The 19658-nt window shown below is 39.4% G+C and overlaps 1 protein-coding gene across 1 annotated transcript in view; it reads left to right on the forward strand.

The window, feature by feature from the left end:
* LOC309399587 (uncharacterized protein C3orf20) overlaps nucleotides 1–19658 on the forward strand; it is a gene marked incomplete at its 5' end in the record, with an annotated part of 97638 nt that overhangs the window by 73229 nt on the left and 4751 nt on the right. Inside the window, one exon of the mRNA XM_081967553.1 lies at nucleotides 16553–16600. Coding sequence (XP_081823679.1) covers nucleotides 16553–16600 — 48 coding nt within the window. The remainder of the gene's footprint in view (nucleotides 1–16552; nucleotides 16601–19658) is intronic.

A 19658-nucleotide genomic window follows, 5' to 3' on the forward strand; every position in this document is an offset into this window, starting at 1 on the left:
GCTGTGAATCATATGAGTTCTGTTCTGTTTTTATTTTTTTAGTAGAATGTTGTTATTACTAACTCTTTTATGATTGTTATTACTGACTGAGTCAAAAATTCCAGGAATCAGTAAATTCTCCGCTGATAACAAGATTCCTCAGTGTGAACTGGAGAAAAGAGGAAGCATTTTATGTGTCACCGGAACTTGCTTGTGATTTTGCTAACATTTACTGATGGAGAACATCTAAATAACTAGGAAACCAGGAAGCATTTCAGTACCCTTGGTTGCCACATATTCATTCTCTCTGTGCAATAGTCTCAAAACTATTTTCGCAAAAAAAAACTTTTTGCAACCAAAAAAAGGAGGGGGGAATTGATGGCTTTTCTTGCTGGCATTTTACAAAGTTACAAGTTCTCAAAGCTTTTTAAATAAAAAACTTTTAGGACTGAGAATCTGGTTGGCTGGTTAACATTTAAAAACACATGCTACCAGTCTGATTTTCTAAAAGTAATTTAAGTAGCCAAATACACAACATAGATGCTAGAATCATCACCCTCTTTTAACAACCCCATAATCCCTTGCGAGGTGGAGTCTGAGCAACTGAGTGGGGCTGAGTGTTTATTGGCTGGATGCCCTTCCTGTCACCCATGTGGAGTTATATTCAGCAGATATATTCTCAGTGTGCCCAGAAAGAGAAATAACTGCCTCTACCTAGGATTAAACTCACAGCCTCCTGATTATGAGGCAAGAGCTCCTCTAGGCCACCGCACCACTCACAGAGATGCTAGAATGATCTGGCTATTTAGTATGAAGTAGAGTTTGTAAATTTCCTTCATACACTGCATCTGATGACCATTATCAAATATTTTGACATTTTGGTTTGTAATGCTAATTTAAGAAGTGCCAGTTGAAGTATGGCAGGGGCCTCAGTTTAATATAGCACACACTAACCTGGCATAGAGACTTCCAACCATGATTTAGCCCAGGGGTGGGTTGCTCCCCGTGTTACTTTCAGTGCGTACAAAAAGTTTGCATGCGCGGACTCACTTTGCTCAGATGTGCGCTCCGTACGTGTGCGCATTTGCTCTAAACAGGTCTGTGCATGCGTGGCAGGTCTGGGTTGCTGCCAGTTCCAGCGATCCAGGCCATCAAACCACTACCGGTTTGGCTGAACTGGTCCGAACCGGGAGGAACCCACCACTGATTTAGCCTCAATTTGCCAATCCTCAGTTCAGGAAGAAATGCTGCAAACTATCTTTGCTGATTTTCTTCTGTAGCACCAAGTTAATCAATTCAGTTTACAGGGATGTAGGAAGAGGAAATGATTCTGAACTTAAACTGAAACAGACTTTGTGTATGGAATGGATCCTGGAGCCAAGCACTTGGCCTAAATTAGAGGGGACCATAAGTATACATATCTGTGTAGGGCAAAGAATGAATAAAGAGTTGTTAACCGTTTGGGAAAATTTGCATATATATAGGGTTTTCCCTCAAATTAGCTGGTATGTTTTATCCCCTGAATTGTTTCACTTCTTACTTAACCGTGGGGTGTTTCGGTATATTTTTTCTTATTAGAGGTTTCCATCCCAATGCTATGTTCTGTGTAAACCTCCTTAATATATATATAACTACAATCATTTATGCTTCCTTCTTTGTAGAGATACTAATGAAAAAAAAACTGGCAATGGGAGAGCAACAGTGAATGACTTGCAGGATTTAAGTTAATGTTTTTGGAAGTTAATGCGTTCATTGAGCTGAGAATCGGATATAACTTCAATTATATGAGCCATCAAAGAGAAGTGTGTTAAGGATTTTTTAAAAACAAAACCAAACCCAAGAGGAGTAGGAAAAAATCAGAGTAATCAATTAGTATCTTGTGAATCCCTCTGCATTAACATGGCCCAACTTAAGTTGAGAGTAATGGTCTCCGTTTGACCAGTGACTCTGAAGCACATGTAAATGCAGCAGCTACATTTGCTGCTTTCCAATGTGAGCTGCCTGAGATTCAGGGCAGGATTCAGGCCTGATAGATAGGGTGCATTTGACACAGCAAAGGAATTCTAGAAAGCAGCAGAAGGTAAAGTATGTGCATTCAAAGGTCAGCAAGACAAATCTCTCACATCACCTTTCAAGAAAAGTTGAAGGTGGTTGAATCTGTTACAGGGAAGGCAGCTTTAAGAAATAAATACATTCCACAACCTGTTGTTTGCTTAGACGATTTAATGTTTTTGGTGCATAATTAATATCCTTCTTGCTAAAACAAGGCAGATCACAGAAGTTAGGAGAGATGCACCCAGAAATATTTAATTGGAAATTAAATAGGCAAAACCCAAGGCGACGACTAAATGATAAACATGTTCAGATTAATCATGTCATCCTGTAAATTATTCCATTTCATTCCCCTCTTTCTAGGTTTTCAATTTCCCTCAAATTAGCTGGTATGTTTTATCCCCAGAATGTTTCACTTCTTACTTAACTGTGGGGTGTTTCAGTATATTTTCTCTTATTAGGGATTTCCACCGCAATGCTATGTTCTGTGTAAACCTCCTTAAGAGGACCCAGATTGTTGAGATCAATATACTGATTCTAGTAAACCACTTAGAGAGGCTGTAAAAGTACTGTGAAGCAGTATATAAGTCTAAGTGTTACTGCTATTATGACAATGTCAAGATCCATCCATACTATTAGAATATTGGATATGGATGTTTATGTAGTCCTTCCTTGCTGGAGGCATTGATCTGGACCATTTTAACTTTTAAAGATACATTTCAGATCCATAGCTCTAAGATAATATAGGTTTCCCAGTTACAAGAGCACTGTAATCATTGCAGCCAAATGAACAAACAGAAACCGCAATGAAGTTAGCTGATTTGCAGCTAGTATGAAAATTGAATCCAGTTACATACTCTAATTTATAATTCCATAATCATAAGATTTGTGAGAGTGAGAGAGAGGGGGGGAGGGGGGGGTTGAGATTGCGTGTTATGTAAGTGGATGCTAGCAAGTTAAAATTAATGGTGGACTTCAAGAAAATGTCAACCTCAAATTGTCATAGAGTGAATATACCTTTCTGGTGTGCTGGAATTTAGCTTCCCCCCCCCCCTCTTTGTAGAAAGAGATGTGTGTTTGTGATCTTAATTATTCTGGAATAGCTGAATTAAAGAGAAACAAAATCACCTTGGTAATAGAAATTTAAATCCCCCAAACCCTAAGGATGTGGGCATATGCGGTATATATTTTGTTTGTGATGGATTATTGGCTGTGAATTTATTGTAAGTAATCTCCCAACTTTCTCTTCGTCTGCATAATCATCCAGAATAAATAATTGGGGAACTGACATTGCACATCCCTAAATTACAGTCATGCTTCTGAATGGTCAACATCTCTGTCCATTGCTATGAATAACTGAGTGTGGTGACACATGCTAGAATTTTTTTTAATAAAAGCAAATAATGGAAGGAACAGCAACATTGTTTGTAAATCATAGCCAGACCCAAGATATTTGAGTCTTTGTTGTGGGCAGTTTGGAGGTTGTTAAAATAAACTTTGACACAAATTCCTTTTGGAGACTTCCCCTGCATAAAGCTAGTGTCTCTTAAAAACGGGATAGCATTTAAACTGCTGTAATTACAGTATGAAAATCATTGCATTTGACAGAAAAGCAATACCACAAAGCCACTATGTATCATCTTTTTGCACCAGCTAGGTTGCAAGCACCCAGGTCGGTAGAATTTTCTTACTTTGAAGTTGTTTCCTTGCACCATGTCAGATATGTAAAGAACTGAGATGACTAGACATCTGTTTTCTAATGAGCGAATTAATGTTTGGTGGCATTTTGCTATAGGAAATAATCGATGTTAAAAATGCAGCACACTTGTTTTAAAATAGTAATAGTAATATGGGGTGGGTGGAGATTCAAGCCTAAAAGCCATCAAAACAATATTTAGTTGCTTGTACTCTGACTCAACTGTTTCAAAGGGATAGGTAAAGGTAAAGATTCCCCTAACACATATGTGCTAGTCATTCCTGACTCTAGGGGGCAGTGCTCATTTCCGTTTCTAAGCCAAAGAGCCAGCACTGTCTGAAGACATCTCGGTGATCATGTGGCTGGCATGACTAAACACCGAAGGCACACAGAACACTGTTACCTTCCCACCAAAGTGGTCCCTATTTTTCTACTTGCATTTTTTAATGTGCTTTTGAACTGCTAGGTTGGCAGAAGCTGGGACAAGTATTGGGAGCTCACTCTGTTACACGGTGCTAGGGATTCAAACCGCTGAACTGCCGACCTTCTAGTTGACAAGCTCAGCATTTTAGCCACTAAGCTACCGCGTCCGAAAGGATATTGGAATAATAACAGGGAGTAATCATAAATCAAATCAATTGGAAGTTCTTTTTCATAACTTAGTATTCTGCATCCTGCACAGGCCTTTCGGTCACTGCAAAGTATTGTCATATCCTCCATACATCTTTTTTCAAAGCTACAAATGCCTTAGATGCTTAAGTTCCTTGTTTTAAGATTTAGCTTCCAGTCAATTTGCCTTCTCTTCAATTGTTCCAGTTTTCCTGGAGTTGTCTTGAAGGATGGTGCCCAAAACTGATTATAACGCTCAAGGTAGTATTTGATCAAAGTAAAAACATGGTGGAACCATGACTTTCCATAATTTGAAAATGATACTTTGATAGTTTAAAATGTCATTTTCCTTTTTTATAATTACGTCACACCTCTTTAACCAATTTCATATTATTTTGAACTTTGTATGTGGTTCTTTATCTAGAAGGTTATCCCACCTACCTTTTGTCACCTCTGATAAGCATTTACCTCTTTATATTAAATTAAAATGTTGAAGAAAATTGGAACATTGGACTAAAAGTATGAGACTTGATATTTTACACTAGTTTAATAAGGTATGTACAGTTTCCAAGTCTGTCCAGTTATCCCTATTTAATTTAAGTAATTCACAAATCAGAATGCCATTGTTGACTTTGCCAAATATTTTGGTGAAATTAAGACATGTCTGCATCATTCCCCCATTCTATTAAGGAAATTAATAAGAATAGATATTACAGACTTACTTTTTAAACAAATCCATGCTAGATGGATTAGTAATCAATGCACTAAATGGCTCTGGAGATTCTCAGTCATCCAGGTCATGGTTGGCCCAAAGATGCTTTTTCAAGAAACAACTGGATTGCAATCCACTTCTGAAACTGCAGGGACTTGTCCAGACATTTACTAGGTGTCGATGCTTATTCAAACCCTACCATACACAAAAGGGGTGTCAGAATTGACAGCCAGAATTCTCAAACCTCTAGGACAGTGATGGCGAACCTTTTGTGGCTCATGTGGCAAAAGCTGGGAGAGTGCAGGGGGGTCTGGTGCAGGCCACACCCATAATGCTATGCGAATGACCCCTGCCCACATGCGTGCATGACCAGCGCTCCCCCCATTTTTGGTGTGCTTTTTCACCTTCCCCAGGCTCCAGAGGTTTTATAGGAGCCTGGGGAGGGCGAAAATAGCCTCCCCTCCCCTCGAGGCCCTCCGGAGGCTTCAAGAGCTTCCCTAAAGTCTCCAGAGCGTGAAAAACCAGCTCTATGGGCAAACCGGAAGTTTGGGAATGGACTTCCGGTTTGCTCATAGGGCCAGTTTTAGCCCTCCGGAGCCTTCAGAGGGCAAAAAAAATGACTATGAGCAAACTGGAAGTACATTTTTTTCCCCAAAAATTTTATTGGTTTTTATACATTTATGGGGAAAGGTAAGGGGATATACAAAAATTTTTGGCAGCTCCCACACTAGTGATAGAAATCCATCCAAAACTCACAATATTTACAGTCTTAAAAACAAAAGATAAAAGATAAGCAGAAAACAAAGTCTTATTCTATATTGTCAACCATGTCTTCATTCATTTTCCTTTGTCACTTTCTAGGATATCACCAATTACTGTTATTTCAAATACTTTTATTTTTGTGACCTGAGCCTTTTCGATATTGCTCCTTCCTCCCTGTCCCCAGAGTTCGTCCTCTAGGAGGGAGAGATGCTTTTTAATGAAGGCTTCCGCCTCCTGCACTGTATTAATTCTAATCCTGCTTCCTGGAAGTACATTTTTCATGCTCCGGAGGCTTTAGGGAAGCTCCTGAAGCCTCTGGAGGGTGAAAAATGGCCTCAAAAGAAGGCCAAAGTCAGCTGACAGGGCAACGCCTTGCGTGCCCGGACAAATGGCTCTGTGTGCCACCTGTGGCACAGGTGCCATAGGTTCGCCATCACAGCTCTAGGAATAGCAATAAGCCTACAAACCCACAGTCACGTTCTTCCAGGAATTATCCAGAAAAAAAGACAAGGTACAGAAGAATGAAAAAACAATGTAATTTACACAATCAGCTGTAACAATTGCAACTGGTTCTATGTGGGACAAACATCAAATCAATTGAAAACCAAGATTTATGAACACCAGCTGGCAGTCAAATGCCACAATCCCAAATCCCTAATCTCTATCCACACTGATATAGAACAGCATCAATTCAATTGGAGCAATACAAGAATCATCAGCCAACTACTATTTGCCACACTCATGAGTTTATCAAAACCTGGCACTCCACAAGCAATTCCATCAACAGACACATCGACCTACAAACAGCCTACGAAAGCCTCAGAATTCAAATCAATCACACAACCAATCAGAGATAGTACCATCCCTAAACTAACCCACGCAATCCCTCCATCCAGCACATCACCTCCTGATGACTCTTACCTGACGTGACCTCCCCATCACAAGACCCTCACTTGTTACCCACACCTGACCCATCACAAAACTCTCACTTCACACAACCCACACCTGACCCATCCACTGACCTATCACAAGACCGTGACCTGATCTGTCATGATCTCACTATCACAAGACCTACTGACCACACAAAGCCCTTATAAGCAGAAGAATCCCGGTATGGATATCCCCTAAATTCTGCTGAAGATGTTATCTAATCTGATAACAAAACATTTGGAAACCAACCCACAAGCTCAGAGAACCAATCTCCACCCTTAATTTACTCAAATATACAGTGCCCAGATCAGCAACTTTCTATTGTAGGATAAAATCCACCTGGTTTTATAGTATTGAACTCATTCAAGGTCAGCAGATATTTTCATCATGTTTTTCTTCCATGCTTAAGTTTGCACCAGGGGTGAAATTCACTTACCTTCCCTACTGGCTTGCAAATGTGCTCACAGTCACCATCATATGCACAAAGCCTTCTGCGCATGCACAGAGGGTCAAAACTGGGACATGATGACATCCAGCTGGGTGGGCGGAGCCTCCCACCGGTGCTACTGGCTTGCCAAGCCTCCCGCTGCCGGCGCTACCAGCTGAATTGTACTTGACCCCTTCAACCAGCACTTCACAATTGCCCAATGGAATGCATATCCTCTTTTCAGGGAAGACTGAGAGGACTTCACAGAGATTTTGCATCAGTTCAAAATCAGCTTTGGGTTTGCTCGATCAGCTGTAGCTGGGAGCTGAGCTAATTTATTGCTAGCTCAGCTACTATACAGCTGAAATTGCAGCAGCTGGTATGCTTCCCTCCTCCTTTTTTTTGAATGTTTCAGAAGAAGGTTGTTTTTGTTATTTTCTGTGTTCTTAGTCTAAAACTCATTGGGCTTTCCGCTTTCCTGATAACATGCCTGCTGGCATGTACTATTCCTTACCAATTTGTTCTTCTTTCCAACACCTACATTGTCACTAAAATGTTTGTACAACCATAATAGCTTCTACTATAGTTTTACATTTGGGAAATTGCTTGTGATTCTGCTTTTAGCCTCTCCTTTTTAAAGAACTCCCGCATAATCCCTATTAGGCTTTTTTTTATAGTTATTGTTACTGAGTTCATTAAAATCACTTTCCTGAATTACAAGGTGTGCATTTGTTGACCCTCATAATCAGAGGTGGATTCCTACCGGATGGCCCCAGTTCAGCCAAGTAGATAGTAACATGGCCGCCCACACCCCCAAACCGGCTCTTATTGGCGGTGCCATAGAGGGCACCATCTTATTTTTTCCATTTTTTCACTACTGTGCATGCTCATGCAAAGCACACACGCTCCCGAAGTGCGTCCCTAAGCAAACCAGCAGTAAAAGAAGCCGGAACCCACCCCTGCTCATAATGTATCTGCTCATGGCATTTATTTTCTAGCCAACTGTTGTATTGGGAGGAAAGGCAGAAAGGGGGAGTTGCAGAGATGATATTCTGTCGGTTCAGACCAGTTCACCTGGACTGGTAGTGGAAATCGCGGATGGGCCTGCCCACCTGCCCTGGCTCTATTTCGTCCTATTTAGGGACTTTCTTTAGCAAAGCACATGCGCGGAAGGTCAGGCGCATGCGTGGACATTTGCGAACTGGTAGGGAAGGGGAGTGAAAGCCACCCCTGGGGAATTGGTTGAGAAATCATATTTATACATGATGGTGATTCCTGCCTGTTTGGTTCCTAGAGTTTGAAAAATGGAAGTACTGTTCAGTAAAGGAAGAGAATCCTTAGGTATAATTGCCACCTTATGAGAATCTATGTCTAACCAAAATCCTGTGGCTATTATTTTAAAGGCAATTCGAGGAAAAGGATTTTGAGCAGAAGAGTGGTGAATGCATTTTTATCTAAACATAAGAGAAAGAGCTCTCATTTTTCAAATTCCATTCCTCCAGTTGCATACAGGTAGATCTTGACTGATGACCACAATGGAGCCCAAAATTGATGTTGAGACAGTCAACGGAGTTTTGTTGCATTTTGCAACCTTTCTTGCTAGGTGCTAAGTGAATCACTGCAATTGTTAAACTAGTAACCCAGTTGTTTGTTTATCTATTTTTATTTATTTTATTTATTTATTTTTCATCGAGCATGAATTAGATAACAGATATAAGTATAGACATGATTATGAATACATGAAATGAATACGAATACAAGGGAATATTAGACAGGGACGGTAGGCACGCTGGTGCGTTTATGAATGCCCCTTAAAGACCTCTTAGGAGTGGGGTGAGGTCAACAGTAGACAGTCTAAGGTTAAAGTTTTGGGGGTTTGGGGAAGAAACCACAGAGTCAGGTAGTGCATTCCAGGCACTGACCACTCTGTTGCTGAAGTCGTATTTTCTGCAATCAAGTTTGGAGCGGTTTGTCATAAGTTTGTATCTATTGTGAGCTCGTGTGTAGTTGTGGTTGAAGCTGAAGTAGTCATTGACAGGTAGGACATTGTAGCAGATAATTTTATGTACTACGCTTAGGTCAGATCAAAGACAGTGAAGTTCTAAGTTGTCTAAGCCCCCAAAAACTCAGTTGTTAAGTGAACCTGGCTTCCGCATTGACTTTGCTGGTCAGAAGGTCACAAAAAGTGCTCACATGACCCAAGAACACTGCAACATATTTATGATATTTATGAGTCAGTTGCCAAGCATCTGAATTTTGATCATGTGACCAGGGGGATGCTACAACAGTCATAAGTGTGAAAAACAGTCATAAGTCATTTTTATTCACTGTTGCAACTTTGAATAGTCACTAAGCAAATGGTTGTAAGTCGAGGACTACCTGTTCTTGAGCCTGTTTTGTTGATATGACACAATAAACTAAATGTCTCAGCGCAGTGATGCACCTTGGCTAAGTATGATGCATATTTCGCAGTTCCAGTAAATACTTTACAACTGCAATCTGCAGTTAGGTAAGTGTTGATGATTTAATTTACCTTTCCACTCCCAAATGACTAAGAATAAAAAAGAATGAGGCTAAAATAAGAGGAAATGACAAGATGGCATTGGGCCTTAACAAGAAAACTGTGTTCAGATGGTCTTCATAATAGGTTCTGCTGATCATTTCATTAGACAAAGCCATAATCCCAGTCTCCTATAATGAAGTTTTCCTCTTCACTTTATCCCTTTGAAATTAGTTTTCTTGCAAAGCTGTGTTATTTATCTTGAGGTGAGAAAAAAGGTGTCAAGACTACGAACCATAAAAGAAAGTATTTAGGGAAAACGAATGGTTCATGAGCCTTAGATCTTGTCTTTCTTGTCTTAGTTGTTCCATTTTTACAAGTCATATTGTATTTTCTGATACATCTTTCCCTTAATACTTCCTTTTCTGTGAAGAATATATCTTTCTAATACAAAGAACAGTAACAATACTCTTTAAGATATTATGAATGATAGAAGAAAGTTCCCAATGAAATATTCAGTAAATCCATCACAATAGATTAACAGAGTTAAGTTTTCACATTACTAGTGTACTTACTCATTATTCTTTCTCATCCAGCCTTGATTAAAATGGATTTTCTAGATGGAAATGATTCTGTTATTATGCAAATATTATGCCAAGTAGTGGCTATATAAGGGGCACAACCAGATCATGATGTTAAAATGATATCTTTCAGTCCATGATCCAACATATCAGTTGCTGCCCTGGTTGCCAAGTCCACCTTGCCATAGTAATGAGGCTAGCAAGTCATGTTGTAATTACTGATTCAATCCAGTGTTCCACCAGCTATATTTCTCCTCCCATCTAACATGCCTGCCAGCAGGAAAACAAAATGAATTTGGAGAAGGTTAGGTGAGTATTTGGGTGCTTGGAACAGTAGATAAAGCCATCTGTTGCCTGACTAATATGGTTATGGAACTTCTCTGCACCTGTGAGGTGTCATTTGGGCTGTTTTCTGACCGTGGGTCTAGCATTATTCTGAAAAAGCATTAAACCCATGTCCCAAAAATTACATCTTTTAACAGATTAGCAGAGTTGGAAGGGACCTTATAGGTCATCTGGTCCAACCCTCCCCCCTGCTCAAGCAGGAGACCCTGCACCATTTCTGACAAATGGCAGTCCAATCTCTTCTTGAAAGTCTCAAGTGATAAAAGCCCCCACATCCTCCAAAGGCAAGCTGTTCCATTGTCTCATTGTCAGAAAGTTCCTCCTTATTTCTAGGTTGAACCTCTCATTGGTCAGTTTCCATCCATTATTCTTTGTATGGCTTTCAGGTGCTTTGGAAAATAACGTGACCCCCTCTTCTCTATGGCAGCCTCGCAATTATTGGAACACTGCTGTCATGTCTCCCCTGGTCCTTCTCTTCTCTAGACTAGCCATGCCTAGTTCCTGTAACTGTTTTTCATATGTTTTAGTTTCCAATCCCCTAATCATCCTGGTTGCTCTTCTCTGCACTTTATCTAGAGTCTCAATATCTTTTTTGTAGTGCGGTGTGACAAGTCATGGGCATAGAAAAAAGGGTGAAATAGCAGGAAACTCCATCCTTCATGTCATCTATCCAGGGGTAACAGAAGTAGATCACATGGCTGGCAGAACCTACCTCTCTTTCTTGGTTGAAACAAATTTGTGCAGCACAGTGTAGTCTCCCTTTGAAAAGCGATAAGGAGGAACAGGGATAAAAACTTATGTGGGAACTTGCTGGGAGACAGGATGGTTCCATCTGTTGCAATTGAGATCTTCTGGGTGGGATAGCATTTCTCGTCAAACACTAGTATTGGCTTCATTTCAAATGGGATGAAAACATGAATTAAACCTTGAATTTAGAGGAGGCGGATTAGCAAAAAGTGGCCTAAAATCAAAAGCAAATGGAGAAAAGAGTAAGGTTCTACATTTAGGCAACAAAAACGGAATGCACAGGTACAGTATAGGTGATACCTTACTCAGTAGTAGTAACTGTGAAAGGGATCTTGGAGTCCTAGTGGACAACCATTTAAATATGAGCCAGCAGTGTGCAGCAGCTGCCAAAAAAGCCAACACAGTTCTAGGCTGCATCAACAGAGGGATAGAATCAGAGGGATAGAATCAAGATCACGTGAAGTGTTAATACCACTTTATAATGCCTTGGTAAGGCCACACTTGGAATACTGCATTCAGTTCTGGTCGCCACGATGTAAAAAAGATGTGGAGACTCTAGAAAGAGTGCAGAGAAGAGCAACAAAGATGATTAGGGGACTGGAGACTAAAACATATGAAGAACGGTTGCAGGAACTGGGTATGTTTAGCTTAAGAGAAAGAAGGACTAGGGGAGACATGATAGCATTATTCCAATATCTCAGAGGTTGCCACAAAGAAGAGGGAGTCAAACTATTCTCCAAAGCACCTGAGGGTAGAACAAGAAGCAATGGGTGGAAACTAATCAAGGAGAGAAGCAACTTAGAACTGAGGAGAAATTTCCTGACAGTGAGAACAATTAATCAGTGGAACAGATTGCCTCCAGAAGTTGTGAATGCCCCAACACTGGAAGTCTTTAAGAAGATGTTGGATAGCTATTTGTCTGAAACGGTATAGGGTTTCCTGCCTAGGCAGGGGGTTGGACTAGAAGACCTCCAAGGTCCCTTCCAACTCTACTATTGTATTATTATTGTATTGTAACTTTAAATTCATTGATGAACAGAGTGAGGAAATAGGCTGACTGTCACACGTTTTGAGTAGTGAGTGGATAATTTTATACAGAGTAAAATAACCCCAAGAAACAAATGGAGACCAGGGAAGAAAGTTAGTGTAGTCAAAAAGGAAAAGAAGCAATATTTTTAATCATAGGGTCTGTATGCAGTGGTGGGATTCAGCCAGTTTGCACCACTTTGGGAGAACCGGTTGTTAACTTTCTGAACAGTTTGGTAAACTGGTTGTTTGAAGAAATCATTAGGGCAGAGAACTGGTTGTTACATTATTTGAATCCCACCACTGTCTGTATGGAATAGTGGGTTCTTTTCAATTTGTAATATAAGGGATTGATTTTAAGGACTACATATCTTGGGTTTCAGTTGGCCTTGACTTGATGTTTCATTTTTCGATGTCATTTTCATAAATAAGCGAGGGTTCTTGGCATTTTAGTTTCCAGTATTTCTAATGCACAATAGCCATAGATATGGCATTTGCTCTTTGTCCTACAAACAAAGCCATTCCTTTCTCTTGCATGTTTGATTTTGTATATTTGAACAGATGTAGCTTGCTTCTGTTTTCCTGATTAAACTGAATACCATGTGATACCTTTTGGCCTGTTCATAATAATAGATGTATTTGTGAAGGAATGTTTGGTGATACTGATGATGATGAGAGTGTGTGTGTGTGTGTGTGTGTGTGTGATGTAGGTACACACACACACATACACACACAAATGCAAATCCACCTTAAAGCAAAAGAACCTAAGAAATACTTGAAAAAAACATAACTTTTCTCTTACAAATTCATCTCACTATAGTACGAATACACAGAAAATCTGGGGTCTTTTATTCTTTTTACTGTTAATAACCTCCTCAGTGAGAGCCAAGTTCATGCTGGTAAAATTCAAAACTGAATGTTTTGTGTCAACCTCTGTCTCAAAACCACATGAATAAAGAGCAAAATACCATGCTTTTATTGCCGGGATGTATTTGCTACTATAGCCATAACTTCACTTAACAAAGCATCCAATAAGCTGGTCTTTGCGAAAGGCATTTTCCTTTCTACAGCAAGGCCCCTGAGCTTTAGAGAAGATGGGTCATAGGAGTGAATTACTTTGCTGACCCTCTGGGATTTGTTCTGGTCCTTATCTGGCCCAACTGTAAACTAAATCTTCCTTAGATTTTGTGCAAGGATGAGAAAAAGAAATTGATGGTGTCTCTTTAGATCAAGATGCAATTCCTCTACTTTCATTCATTCACTGCAGTCACAGAGGCGCAAATCTGAAGGGAAAAAAAGGAGTGTCGATTGTGCTCTGTCTCCATTTTAATTGGGAAATAGCAAATACAAGGATAAACAAAGGTTTTGCTATGTATGTGTGTTTTTACCTGAATGCCCAGCGGCTTCCTGTGATGGTAGATAACAGTTTCTATTTTAACTTTTCCTTGATCAGAACCAGTCGAGTGAATTCAAAGAAACAGTAGCTGCACTAGGCTAGATGCCCTAGACCCAGGGTGTCAAACTCAGGGCCTGTGAATCCGGCCTGCACAGCCCTCCTGGGCTTCATTTTCAGATACCCTCCTGCAGCTCTCTGCCAGCAAAAATGGAGTGGTGTGTGTCCGTTTTTGATGGCAGAGGACTAGCAAAACAAGCTAAAAACAAAAGCAGAAATGTTTCCTTTTGCATTTGAATATGCAAGAAGGGACAGGAAAGGAGAAAGGGGAAAAGGAAAGAAAAAGAAGGAAAAAGAAGGAAAGAGGGGAAGGAAGAAGAAAGAAGGAAGAGAGAAGGAAAAAGAAGGAGGGAGGGAGGGAGGAAGGAAGGAAGGAAGGAAGGAAGGAAGGAAGGAAGGAAGGAAGGAGATTATAATGAGTGTGAGGGAGGATCTGAGGGAAGTCAAGCCTTAGTACTTGGCCACCACAGGAGTGACGTTGAACTGGCCACGCCCACCCTGGCCATGTCCACCCCTGCCCCCCGAGGTCAAACACAACCCTGATGCGTCCCTCAATGAAATTGAGTTTGAAACATCTGCCCTAGACAAACCATGCAATTAGTATCCACATCACCACAAAAGTTGTAACTTATTTTATTTGGATTTCCCCCCCAAAAAAACATTTGGTGCTCTACTTAACTCATTGCCTTATGCAGCTCATCTAGTTTGCTGATATAGATAGACCATCCTAACATTAAAAAGACTTATTTATGCTGCTTGGAACAGAGAATCTACATCTGCTTGGAAACAAGAATTTCAATGACTTTCTGCAATTATCTTTGCACGTGCTGAACAAAAATCTGACCTGCTCTGCAACCTTCACATCTGCAGGAAATATATCCTTTGTTGGATGCGACCATCCCATTTCATAACTCTATACAACTAAACTTTGCAAAAAAAAAAAAAAAAGCTTTGCTGGTTTGAGACAAAGGTCCAAATTAAAAGATCCACTAAATGATCACCAAGGTTCATTTTAACTCTTGTGCATTCTCTGACTTTAAATTGGGGATTGGTAGCCTTTTCAAGCATCAGCATACAAATCTATGCCATGATACACATGTGCAGAACAGGGGTGGGTTCCGGCTTCAGTTTTCTGCCGGTTCGCTCGGACATGCTTTACATGCACATGCTTTTGATGCGCGCTATGCACACATGCACAATAATAAAAAATATATGAGAAGTTATAAGCATTTGACTCTTAGCAATCCAATTTATGTGTTTACGTGGCTAGAGTAGAAAGGAACCAAGCAACAACCTATTGTCATTCATTCAACACTAGCTAATTAGAATAATGTTTACTTGTAGATCATCTATTTCCTATTCCTTGTTTTGATTAAATTTTCAAATTAAAAAATAATTAACTGATCAAGCCATGAATTTCATATGATAAAGTTGTTTTACTTCTCTGAAATCTTTAGCAGGCGAGGTACGACTTTCACAAATGTTCTCTGGTAAAATTATTTAACTCTTTGTAGACTTGGTTTCTGCATCTCTTGGCACTTAAAAGCAATACAGGTTTAAAAATATATATATTGTGGGAACATTTAGCCTGTGATCTAAGTGTAAAAAATGTGACATGTAATTACAGTAGGGACAGGGATATTTTTCGAGCATGAGTATCAAGTTGTAATTCATTGTACATATGTTGCTTTTGGAGTAGATCTTCTTTCTCATGGACTGTGATTTTGGAATAGTTTTAATAATGGATATGTGTTACTTCATTCTGAAGTTATTATGGGAGAATGCAGAGCAAGATAGTGATTCAGTTGTTGGGTTTGAGTTCAGATCTTTAGTCTTCATCTATGGAGTTGAGGGAGTATTCATTGATTCTACCTAATGTAATTTGCAGCATTGTTGTGAGGTTAAAATGGAGGTAGGAATGGAATAAAATACAATATTAATGTCCCACATGCTATCTTTCTTCTAAGGAGCTTACCGTAATTTGTGTTCATAGTCTATGAGATAGGATGGGTTGAGAAAAATGACTGATCTGTCACTCACTGTCTTCAGTAGTCAAGTAAGTCCTTGGTTTTGGGATGCCAGTCCAGCATTCTCACTGCTACAACATGACTCTAAGTTTCATAGAAATAATATTACAACTCATAAAATGTTGGTGTGCTATATGTGAGAGAAAGAGTGTGATAACAACAGAGGGAAATTAATTCATTTTCTACAACCCCATCCCCAAGTGCATTAATGTTCAAGCTTTCATTATCTTCTTCTTGATGTATATGTACTTATGGTATACACGACAATGGGGAGGGGTTGAGCACATTTTCCCCATTCTACCCCTTGCCCTTTCTTTGAAGCTGTTTGAGCTATCAGACCTAAAGGGACCATCTAGAGTTGACTGTGGACTTGAATCTAGATGTCCCTAGTCCTAAATAAAACGCTTGAACCTATGGTATCCCCAGGGATGGCAAGGGGTATAGTGATGCCAGAGCGTCGGGTGCTGTAACACAAGTCCCAACCCTTTTCCAATTATAAGAACCAGAAGGTGCTGCCGTCTTAAACACTCTGCTGCCCGGCAATCCAAGCTGCTTTGTTTATGTATTCTTAGTTTGTGCTATTTGCAACTTTGTTTTAAGGCGAGATACGTAATAAGCATTTGAGCAGTTCATTGCAGGTATGTATAATGGGTGGAACAAAATGACTTTGCATTTTCCTCAAAAGAGATTTGTTCTTTTTCCCCAGTCCTATTGCTGAACCTCCGAAGAAACCCTCTTACCAAAGTTTAGAAAGGTCAGTGTGATTAAATAGCATGGGAAATTAACATTATGGCATTGGCTGTGGCTGTGGGTTTTGTATAATGCTGAGACTAGCCTGGACTGAAGTGGCGTATAAATTTATCAATACATAATATTGATAGATAAATATATAATATAAACATAGTGACAAACATGTATAACTAAGAGATTAAGATATTTTTTAATCAATATAAGTTTCCTGATGCCAAGAAACTTATTGTCCTTCTAGCTCAATGTACAATACTTTGACAGGCTGCAGTGGTTTCCAGGAACAAAAATTGTTTTGCTTCGGCTCCCTCTTGAGACCATCTGACATTAGAAAAAAACACACACATTTCATCTGTTTTGTGAACAAGGAGGTTTTGCATTGGCTTAAAAGGAAAAAAAGAAGTAGAACAAGCATCACATTAGACAGTGCAGGCAATCAGACAACCTCCAGATGATTTTAGGCCTTGAGTTTTATTGGCTCCTGCAGGAGGTGCAGGAAAGGAATAGCCCAGAATATCTAGATGCACTGGGTTGCCTCTTACTATGCTTACATAGAAGAGAAAAGGACCTAAATTACAGTCTATAGTCTAAAACAGTGCGGTCAAACCTGTGGCCCATGGGCCAGATGTGTCATGTGCTGGCCATGCCCATGCCCAGTTTAGCAGAGGGGGGAAAAGTCACGATATGTCACATGATGCCACTGTGATGATGCAAATTTAACACCCTTTGTCTAAAAGGACCTAAAAGATCCTTTAATTCTACAGTGTAGAGGTGAGCGGATAGAGGGTGGAGTATTTTTATACCTCCTTTTTTCTTTGTTAGTATTTGCTACCTTTTAATTAATGACAACTGAAAAGATATTACGACATTCTTTTTTTAAAAAAAAATCCACTTTACTTGGCTTGCAAAAGACTTTTTGAAAGCTTTCTGCCTTCAAATCATGGTTTTATCAGATTGATTTAGAGATGTTTCCATGCTTTTTGGAGGAAATGAATTTAGGGCCAAGATAGTCCTAAATGTTTTATCTTTGTTGAAAAAGTAAATCAAGGGTCAAATTTTCTTGTTTTTTTTTTTAAAAAGTAGCTTTCCCTAAAAAAAAATTTGTATCCATCTTTTCCTTCTTTGCCCTTCCTGACTTTTCTGACAAGTCAGTTCAGTTCAGAATGAAGCTGACAATTGGGTGCAGAGAATCAGAAGATCACACACAGATGACAAAATCCAATCAATGTATTTAATACTGAATGCATAGATGGCATTTCAGTAAATAGGACTGCCACTGTTGGCACATTGTTGTTGAGGTTGTTTAAGGGAGAGGATAAAGGGTGAATCTTTTCAATGTATTAGCTAGAGGGATCGAAGGGCAATCATTCAAGTGGCTAAAAAGACGATAAGATGCGTCACATTCCTAGAGGTGTGTTTCTTTGAATCCATAACCAGTGACCAAATTGTAGCAAGCTGAATCAAATGCTGCCTTTCCTGAGAAATCTCTGGTACAGAGGCAACATAGCATGTCTTGTAGAGCAGACGCTAAGTAGGAACAAATTCATGCCCTCTTTGAGAATTTCTCCCCCCAAAATTGGCCCGTTTTTGATACCAGTAGATTGGATTTGCTTTCAAAGGAAAGAGAAAATATTTTATTTTATTTATTTATTTTTATTTTATTTGAATGTGCATGTATATATTTTTAAATATATATGCTTCCCAATTCTTTATAGAGTCACTAAGAAGCATAAAAAGGTTCAATTAGCTGGCCTGGCACATTCATAACTTCTACCTCCTGGCAGATAGATTTTTTAACTGGTATTTTAGGGGTACTGTTTTTAAAATTAAATTTATGGGATATTTTTTAGGGGTTTTTTAAAACTATATTTTAGATACTTTACTTAGTTGCACAGTTCTTTTTAACCACCTCCATATTTATTTATCTATTAACAATTTAACTATTTAATTATTCATGTGATGTATTTTTTGTATGGACTGTACACCGCCCCGAGTCCCTTTTGGGAGAGGGGGCGGTCTATAAGCGCAAATAAAAGTAAAAGTAAAAGTAAAAGCAATTCAAGTTGCTGATCATCACTTTTAAAACACTCTGTGGCAGAGGTGGGGAACAATGGCTTCTTTATGACTTGTGGAGCCATGCTGGCTCAGGAATTCTGGGAGTTGAAGTCCACAAGTCATAAAGGGACCATTGTTCTGCACCCCCTGTTCTATGGCATGAGTCCAGGATATCTGAGGAACCGCCTTTCCCCAAGGGGACTGGTCCTCCCCACTCATTCTGACAGAAGGGGCCCACTCAGACCCCATCAAAAGAAGAACCTTTTCTGCCACTTCTTATACTGTTTACTTCTTAAACAGTGAGATGGATGGCATACAAGTTTAATAAATAAATAATAAAAATGTCCATAAATCGAAAACTAAACTAAACAGGCGAATGGTGAATAGTGTTAATGGCAATAAGAATATCCTTCGTTTAGGATCCTGAACCAAAACATTCCAATTTGAAACACCAAATGTTTATGTTACATATGAAATACTACTTAACAGTTTCCAGGACTGTGGCCACAAGAAGCTATGGGAAGTCAGAACAAGTCCATTTGTTTCCCTGAGAATTTTTCACAGAAATAAGTGATGCAGTAATCTTCAAAATTATTTTGATGCTTAAGTATTTCAGTTTCAGTGGTACTTGAAAGTTTGATCATTCCTGACCTAAGAATTGCTTTTGGAAGGGTAATAATCTTAAATATACTGTGTCCATAATTAGATTCTCAGAAAGCAATTCTATTAAATTAATGGACTTTTTTCCCAAGCTAAATGTACAGAACTTCTGACTTAAATCTGCTGAATGCCCTTTGAATATAGTGTCGCTTGTACTTTCTAGCAAAACTCAGGTTATGCATTCATAGTAAATTATGCAAAATAAATTTGTATCTACCTGCTTTTCATAATGCATTTTGCTGCAGAGATTTGTCTTCAGGTTTGTGCTACAAGGTGGCAGCCTGAGAATGAACAAGGGTAGGCATTTATTGAAAGAGGCTATCAAATAGGGAAACTTTGGCTTTTCACAA

This window comes from Natrix helvetica (genome assembly GCF_964273705.1).
Source record: "Natrix helvetica genome assembly, chromosome: 1".
Classification (NCBI taxonomy): domain Eukaryota; kingdom Metazoa; phylum Chordata; class Lepidosauria; order Squamata; family Natricidae; genus Natrix; species Natrix helvetica.